This window comes from Alosa sapidissima, chromosome 23 (genome assembly GCF_018492685.1).
Source record: "Alosa sapidissima isolate fAloSap1 chromosome 23, fAloSap1.pri, whole genome shotgun sequence".
Classification (NCBI taxonomy): domain Eukaryota; kingdom Metazoa; phylum Chordata; class Actinopteri; order Clupeiformes; family Clupeidae; genus Alosa; species Alosa sapidissima.
In genome coordinates, this window is record NC_055979.1 from 23378717 (window position 1) to 23387110 (window position 8394).

At 42.4% G+C, this 8394-nt stretch overlaps 2 protein-coding genes across 4 annotated transcripts; one reads left to right on the top strand and one right to left on the bottom strand.

Moving 5' to 3' along the window:
- The first annotated feature begins 8 nt into the window (after positions 1–8).
- On the top strand, positions 9–5038 carry zrsr2 (zinc finger (CCCH type), RNA-binding motif and serine/arginine rich 2). 3 transcript variants are annotated; one of them, XM_042080173.1, is made up of 12 exons: positions 9–262; positions 570–649; positions 780–858; positions 1107–1215; positions 1348–1434; positions 1910–1948; positions 2044–2165; positions 2304–2517; positions 2617–2672; positions 2756–2865; positions 3978–4350; positions 4396–5038. In XM_042080173.1, the coding sequence occupies exons 1-12, from the start codon at positions 222–224 to the stop codon at positions 4880–4882; spliced, it is 1797 nt and encodes a 598-aa protein (XP_041936107.1). In that variant the 5' UTR covers positions 9–221; the 3' UTR covers positions 4883–5038. The 3 variants fall into 3 exon arrangements, with proteins under 3 accessions (XP_041936107.1, XP_041936106.1, XP_041936108.1); XM_042080172.1 differs by having other exon boundaries at positions 3978–5038; XM_042080174.1 differs by lacking the exons at positions 9–262; positions 570–649 and having other exon boundaries at positions 1111–1215; positions 3978–5038.
- A 156-nt stretch (positions 5039–5194) lies between these two features.
- On the bottom strand, positions 5195–7594 carry ap1s2 (adaptor related protein complex 1 subunit sigma 2). The gene is made up of 5 exons (XM_042080208.1): positions 7478–7594; positions 6833–7011; positions 6532–6640; positions 6284–6421; positions 5195–5888 (listed from the first exon to the last, which is right to left on the bottom strand). Exons 2-5 carry the CDS (start codon positions 7009–7011, stop codon positions 5841–5843), a joined length of 474 nt encoding a protein of 157 aa, XP_041936142.1. The 5' UTR covers positions 7478–7594; the 3' UTR covers positions 5195–5840.
- Between the last annotated feature and the right edge of the window lie 800 nt (positions 7595–8394).

Below are 8394 nucleotides of genomic sequence, written 5' to 3' on the forward strand. Positions count from 1 at the left end.
GCTTTCAGCTCATGCGCAGTAATTTAGTGCAAATGTTTACAGTTAGCTTGGTTGAAGGCTGACATTGAATAATGTTCACGTATTAGTGTTATTTACACGCCGGAAGACATTAAGTCTTGAAAATGATCTTCTGATTCTCTAGAGGATCATAATTTAACAGACTGGAGAGAGGATGGAGGCTTTCAACTTTGACCCCAGATAACGTTACATTGGACGCTAAAATGGCAGCCGTTGTGCCGCCAGTATCAACCACGTCGTTGAGGTTTGTATTAAAAACGCCAAATTTAGCCCATGGCTAAAATAATATGTGTACTACACATCTAGATATCTGGCCTCGAATAATGTATGTGCCATATGCACGAGCGGTCTTGTTGGCATGCAACGTTAACTAGTTAGCTTATGTTACCTCGCTAGCTGATGTGATGGAGTGTCGCTCTCTTGCCTTGGTACTGTCTGTAGACGGTGAACTAAACGAACAACTTCAAAGTCTTTTAATTAAGGGTCATAAAGAGTCTGTTCATGTTCACCCAGCGTGTTTGTGAGTGCTGTACTGTTCTACGTCTTTCCAGCCAAAAGCAACGACGTGCTGCCCTTAGAAGAGAACGAAGGAAGAAAAGGCGACAAGCAATTGCGAAAAAAACAGTCTCGGGTAAGTTAGTTAAGTTAACTTGCGTTGTCTTGCGTACTTGTTTGTTGTCATTTAACTAATGTCAATTGAATCCATAACACCTCTCTCTAGCTACCAAGGCGCTTACAAGTCAGTCAATGTTACTTTACAGACCAACCAGACTGCCAAGAGGATGACGAAGGTGAGGGTAGCGAGGATGACGAAACAGATGCTAAAGCCGAGGAAGAGAGGTGAGTGCATCCATTATACATCTGAAATTCCTACTTTGTCTTTATATCAGTTCTACTTCAACTTATCTACTATGCTTTATCTGTTCACAGATATCCCAACTGCATACATAGTCTACCTCTAGTTTTGAGTGGCTCATAAATGCTGTTGTATTCTAAAATGAAACTGACTAATTGATGTAATCACAACATTCCGTGAAGAAAGCTAATTCTGTTGTCATATTTACATTGCCTCCTCATCATTCACACAGGCAGAGATTACACGAGCAGTGGCTTGAAAGAGAAAGACTTGCCCAGGAGGAATTCAGGATGAAGCAGGAGAAGGTGGAGGCTGCTAAACGCAAAAAAGAGGAGGAGGAGGTGAACTTAAAGCCCCTACATCTGGACAAAATGGCGTTGGATATATTTAAACGTGGACATGCGTGTGCATTGTATGATGTCACATCAAGGTTACTGTATTCCAAAACGTTTTCTTTCTTTTTGCCATTCTAGAACAGAATTAAAGCAGAATGGGAGGAAGAGCAACGGAAAGAGAGAGAATCAAGAGATCTAAAGCAGCAGGCGATGAGAGAGAGAGAGGTGACTCATGCTCTGGGCGGATAAAAAGACAGATATCCTCTGCCAAAGGAACAGAACAACTGAAAACAATCCCACTTGTGGGGGGGGGGGGAAATATATAACTTAATTTGAGATTAAACTAAGATACCTGTTTGTTGTTTTGCTGTGCAACTGTTTCCATACATTTCCTTGACTTAAGATGCACATAATGAGACAGACCACCAGGTGCCTCCCTCAAGAGGAAGAGAATGTATCTTTTGTCATAGAATGTTGTATTTATTTTATCTATTTTAATGCTCCAAACACATAAGAAAGCGGTGTATGTTTGTGTACTGTATTGAAATACCTGTCTTTACTTACTCTTCTGCAAATTCAATTTTCAGGCAAGTTGTCCAAGGGCCCTTGATGGTGTATGTTCTTAACAAGTGGTAACAGATACTTTGTAGGTTGCTGCAGGTTTTTTCATCCGCCCCACTATGTCTTTGCACCATTTTAGGAAGCTGCACAGAAAATGCTGGACCAAGCTGAAAATGAGGTAGGATTTGGTTGCTGTATTTCTCATACTTAAGTAATGCACTCAGATTGTTGTGTATTTATGGTGTGCTCTGTCTTTTACTTTCAATCCCGTAGCTGGAAAATGGAGGTCCTTGGAGGAACCCAGAGGCCCCGGCCCAAACAGACATTGGCACAGAGAAGGACCGAGCCAACTGCCCCTTCTTCCTCAAAACCGGAGCCTGCCGTTTTGGGGACAGGTAGATCAAACCTGAAATAACATGCTTTTGGCCACATAAATTCTAATTTTCACTAAAGTTTTTTTGTACAGTTATACAGTGCAGTAAAACCATGGCAATGGAAGCAGAAATGGCTCAATGTTCTTTGGTCCCTCTCAGGTGTTCCCGGAAGCACAGGCACCCTGCCTCCAGTTGTACTCTGTTGATCAGAGGGATGTTTGTCCACTATGGCATGGAGCAGTCTCGGCGCGATGACTACGATACAGATGCTAACCTAGAATATAGTGAAGACGAAGTCCACCAGCAGTTCCTGGACTTTTATGAAGATGTACTCCCCGAATTCAAGAGTGCTGGGAAAGTTATTCAGTTTAAGGTAGTAACAGTAGCTCATAAAGGTGCTCACTGTAGAACTTATACATGCAGATGGAAGAAAGACTGACCGTGAAAAACGCTTTTGTTTCTCTCTTGACAGGTCAGCTGTAACTTTGAGCCCCATCTGAGAGGAAATGTGTATGTTCAGTATGCCACGTAAGTGAAAAATTAGGGAGACTTCATTGAACTGCTTTGTGTGTATTGTGTCATTTCTCTAAATGCTACACATACATTTGCAGGGAGGAAGACTGTAGCAAAGCCTTCCTGAAGTTTAATGGACGATATTACGCTGGAAGGCAGCTGCAGTGTGAGTTCTCACCGGTCACCAGATGGAAGACCGCAATATGTGGTAGGCACAGTTTTTGTACAGTTGCAGCCAGCCTACACCGGGTCTGCACTTTAAGCGCTCCGTTCGCAGACCGCCACAATAGACTATAATGGACAATAGATTTTTTCAAATGTACGTGCTGCCATCACGCCTAGTGTAGCCAGTTCCATTGATAATAGTGCATTGATAATAGTGCAGTGTTTCCCACAGAATTGAATTCTATTTGTGGTGGTAGGTTTGCAGAATTAACTTGAATGCAACAGTTTAACACATTAGCGCAGCGTGGTTATGATCCTAACCAGATTTAAGCTCAACTAAGTAGAACCTGTAAAAATGATTGTGTGGTGGTCAATGTTGATATTGTGGTGGGCCGCCACAAATAAGTCAATGTATGGGAAACGCTGTAGTGGAAGCTCATTGTTGCAGCAGATGCTCCACGAACAAAACACTTCAGCCCGCCTATTATCACTGGGCTTTTCTCATCTGTCTTTTTGTCTATCCTCCCTTCCTGCCGTTCTTAGCCTCTCCTTATAATTAATTTTGTGAAGGAAACCAGGAAGGGACTATAGGAGGATGGAGGAATGAAGGAGAGACCGATATGAGAGTTTAGAATAAACACACGCAAATTGCAGAGAATGAGCTTTTACCAAAGCCTAAAAATGTCATATGAACATGGACTCTTCCCACATAGTTCTCGAGACATGAATGAATACTTCAATGCGTGAACAAAACAGGCATTTAAAAAAAAAAAAAAAAAAAAAAGTTTTCATGGTAGTTTGTGATAATTCCAGCATATAAAGGTCCTATTTTGGTCTATCTACTAGTTTATCGACGCAGATAAATCCCTACAAACTTGTTTGAAACCAAAAGTTGACAGACGTGGGAGGGAACCTTTTACCTTGGCAGCTTGGACCAATGATCGCACAATTCCGACTGAAAACATTTCCGCGAAGGATGCTCTTGTGTTTCTTCGTGTATCGGGCCTTCCACCTCTCTCCTCGGTCTTGCCTCCTCTGGTTACATTTAGATGAATGAGATGTCCTTGATGACGTCGGGCTTTAAAAAGCCCATTATATGTTGATGAAGGACTATATTATGAATGGCTGTAAACATGATTTCCCCTCTCCTTTCAGGCCTGTTCGATCGTCAGAAGTGTCCTAAAGGAAAGCACTGCAATTTCCTCCATGTGTTCCGGAATCCCACACGAGAGTTCCTCAAGGCTGACCAGGACCTCCATCTGTCCCCTGATAGGGACAGCAATTTCACTGGCCGGTTCTCAGAACGGTCATGGTCACAAAGAGGCCACAGCCCGGACAGGTGGTCATGGAGACGCTCTGTAAGGCGGAGCCGCAGCAGAGAGAGGCGGAGCCGCAGCAGGAGTCAGGAGAGCAAGCGGTCACGTCACGGCTGGTACAATAAAGCCGCTGGGCAGAGTGGACGACCCCGGAGAAGCAGAAGCAGGGGAAGACACCGGTCAAGGAGCAGAGATCGGAAGGGGGACAGGAGGTCAAGAGAGCGGTCCAGGAGCAGAGATCGGAATGGGGACAGGAGGTCAAGAGAGCGGCCCCCCACGACATCGAGATCTGCAAGCACATCTAAAAGTACAGAAGAGCCTCGTAGGAAAAGCCATAGAAGGGACAAAGAGATCATAGAGGACCTCACAGGCGCCGCCACCACTCCTCTGCGCCACAAACACTCGAAGAAAAGCAAAAAGAAGAAGAGCAAGAAGAAACACAAGAGGAAGAAGAGTAAATCGCCAGGTGGAAGCTCATCAGCGGAATCTGGCAAAGACACAGGGGACGAAGGTGATGACCAGCTCCCTGCCCCCCAAGACGAGGGATCCGCTGATCACCACGTTATGGCACAGAATGAGGACTCCCTTTTCTTCTGTGAGGGAAAACTGAATGAAGTTGCCAATCAGTCTCCCTCTTTGGAGGAAAATGCTGGTTCTACAGAGGCCGAGCTGGTGCTCACTGATCCTGAAAAGGAAATGATTGATCTCCCTGATGTTCAAGGTTTAGTAAAGGATACTTTGTAACTTTTGAAAATGAAAAGCCATTTGTGTTCTCACTGGTTACTTGGTGCAACACAAAAGCCAATGTGTCTGAAATAAGTTGTAATATTAGGTGAGGTATAAACAAATTGCTTTATTTTGTGTGTTGTACATATGTGTAAATAAAATATTTCTTAAATACTTGTTTTGTGTTTCTGTCCAAGATGATACATTGATTTATATATTTATATTTAAAAGATTTAAATACCTGATTGTGGCCATCTAACAATATTTGTTGAAAAACTGCCATGGTCTGCATGTGTAAGATTCTAAGAGTAATTCCTTTGGACTCCGGTGAATTGTTTGGTAATGTTTAATACACATACAGTGAGGACTCAAATCCACATACATAATGACTGAAGCACTATACTTATCGTAATGTTAATACTGAGGATAGATGGAGACGATCAAGACAAGTCTAAAAGGAATGTTATTTGTTTTCTAATTTGTAAACATAAAGCCACACTATTCAAATGACACTTGGAAAAACGCATTGCAAAATCTACGTAACAGTGTTTAGGTCATGCTACAGATAATCCCAGGCCCAGTTATCCCTAATGCTAATTATCTTGTCTACTGAGTCGTCTTCAGTCTGTTTGCCTTGAATGGCAAATACACCTTTCTTTGGAGACTACATTACGTAAAAACACACAATAGAAACCGTAAAAGAAACAAGTGTCACGTTCAGAAAATGTACAAATTGAGATTGAGTATTTTTAAGGCAGTGGATGGTTGTCCAGTCGTTTTTTGTTTTTTTTCAAATGACACACATAACACTTCTACCCATACCAAGGGCCAGTGGTGTATGTCTGGTCAGTGTTCCCTGCAAATACATCCGAAAAGGAACTGTACAAATATGCACAGCACCAACCAACCAGACTAGCGGTAGTGTTTTTTTAAATGGAGAATTACACGCAACACTAGATCCGGGGGAGGGGGTGCTTTATGTCAGCCCTATCTCCTCCAGGACACTGCGTGGCGCTTCAGCTTCCTAAAAGAACCAGAGCAAAGAACCATCAGCACCACAGACTCTCAGTCATCACAATCTCAACCAAGTCCTACCAATTTAGATGATTTTATATTGCTGAAGACAAGAATCACAATTATGCTATACATACTCTGCATGAGCCAAGCGAGCAGCTCTACTCATTTACCTACTAAGAAAGGCAATACTTGTGTAGTGTGGCACACTACAATCCTAACAGAGAAAAGCTGTATGAGAATGTTGTGTCTATTCCATACCATAAATACTAGTACTTACTGCCAATTAGTAGAAGACCAAGCCATACCGTAAATTAAGTAACACAAATCTGTGATGTTAGCCAACATGAATTACAATCACACTTCTCGTCTTTTGTAGATTTTTAGATGCTCAGCCCCACTCACCTCTTGAAGCATGTCGGCCTGTTCAATGGCCTTGAGCACATTCTTCTTGGAGGTCTCTTGTGCCTCTCCGCCAAGGATGAACTCATCCAAGATGTAGTAGGCCTTCTCAAAGTTAAAGATGATGTCCAGCTCACAAACCTAATGCAGGGCAATGATGCAGGTTGTTCCATGAACCACACCCAGAATGTAGAATATGCAGGGCTACTTCCTTCAGTGAAATCCAAATAAATAATAAATAGAAAACTCACACTGCCAAAATACTTGTCTAGTAGCTCCACATAGCGATGGATAATTTCAAGGGTGATCAGCTCATTGTCCTGGTCCTCCACAGCACAGCAAAAATACAAACTTGCGTATCTATAATAATGATAAGGCCATGAGCTTGGTGTCCTTGGACAATGAGAGTACAATGGGTGCTTCACTCATAACTGAGCCTCATATCAAGTTCAACTTGACCTTCATTTCTCAATAAGAGATTTCATGCTCTGGAAGCCACAGGGCCTACAGTCTAGTTCTTCAGTCTCTAATGGGGTTTGATACTGAACTCACCTTTTGTAAACGATTTTAAGATCCCTCCACTCCAGGAAACTACACATCTTGGGCTTGCGAGCCAACACCATTTGTATAACTTCACGGGAGATCTTCTTCTTCTGAGTATCAGCTATGGGCACATACCACTTCTGCAGCCTCAGCTTACCCTGGCGACTGAACAGCAACATGAAGTGCATCTGCAAGACAGCAGAGTTAACGGTGCAGTCCATGGCCGCCAGCTCAGAGGGGAATGGATATCAAGTAAAGCAATAAAATCATTAGTCAAAATAGAAGGCTATAGACTACAGGCCCGGAAAGATTCTTGAAATTCTAGTAAGTATCTGAAAAGGTGAACTGAATTCAAAGGGGAAACGGTGCCGTACGAATGACGCTACTCATGCTGCGTCGTGGCATCGAAAAAATAAATCAAGTGATTCGCCTACTTAGTATTTACGTAGGAAATATACAAAGTTAGTAAACAGCAGTACAGTATATACTCTACGTTTTCAAATGACTACGTAATAAAAGTTTGTTGGATAAATAGATAATAACAACTATCTCGAAAAAAGAGCTCTCTTGAAACAAAGAATAGCTGGCAAATGAACTCCCCATAGCTTTTGTTGTATATAACTGATTTCATGTTTTAAGGAGAAGAGCACTTACCTTTACACTGAAATATACCAAATTTTGCAGAACATGTGCGAAGGAGAATGGTTGAACCGCTACATAAACACTTTCAAGGTGGAGTAAGGAGAGTTGAGATGGTTGTGGCCATAGACATAATATACATAGACGCCGCATTGGCTGCTGGAAACAAGAAATGCGGCCGCCATCTTGGACCGGTCATACTCCTCATTGCGTTGCAGCAGAAAACACAAGATGACAGCACTGTGCAGCATGTTCCTGCTCAAATCGGCGGACCATACTCGGGGGATTTACTTTTCACAAGTAAGATTTAACATTACCATACTATTGGTTGTATTTTGTATTTTCGAACAATGTGGCCTGTATCATAGCTACATGTATGACCTTTGCAGCAAAAAAAACCGCGTGAAAATCTGTTCGGTATTCAGTGAGATATGATTAATTAAGTGTGCTGACAGCTCATTGCACCGGCCAAACAGATTACACTGAGTGGAGTGGATGACCGGTCCAAGATGGCGGCTCCAAATCTCGTCAGCGCTAGTAGGGAGCAGCGGTCGATGCGGCGTCTATGTATATTATGTCTATGGTTGTGGCTCATCTCTTTTTTTTTTCACTTTCCGCTACAAACCTGATTGAGAGTTGCATGTCATTGGCTAAACGTTACATCGCGGAGATGCACCATTGGTTTAAAACAGATGATCTGTTGATGGTTAAACGATTTATTAAGGGTTTGTATCGTCACCAAAACATAAGTAAACCATATTAATATGGTTGATTTGGTTTGCCTAGATTTACTCTGTTGTCTCACTAAACATATACCATTATTTTTGGAATGGAATGCTAAAAAATAGTCCCACAGACGAAACTTCCGGTATTTGCTGTCATTTGGCAATACCAGAGCTCTGGCAATACTATGACAGTGCTCGACTGACTGA

Coding starts and splice junctions, on each gene's coding strand:
- ap1s2 (XM_042080208.1), bottom strand. CDS start 7,011: ATGCACTTCATGTTGCTGTTCAGTCGCCAGGGTAAGCTGAGGCTGCAG. Junction 6,641..6,832: donor CTTAAAATCGTTTACAAAAG/GTGAGTTCAGTA, acceptor TCATTATTATAG/ATACGCAAGTTTGTATTTTT. Junction 5,889..6,283: donor AGGCCGACATGCTTCAAGAG/GTGAGTGGGGCT, acceptor TGGTTCTTTTAG/GAAGCTGAAGCGCCACGCAG.
- zrsr2 (XM_042080172.1), top strand. CDS start 222: ATGGCAGCCGTTGTGCCGCCAGTATCAACCACGTCGTTGAG. Junction 859..1,106: donor GCTAAAGCCGAGGAAGAGAG/GTGAGTGCATCC, acceptor TCATTCACACAG/GCAGAGATTACACGAGCAGT. Junction 1,949..2,043: donor TGGACCAAGCTGAAAATGAG/GTAGGATTTGGT, acceptor TCAATCCCGTAG/CTGGAAAATGGAGGTCCTTG.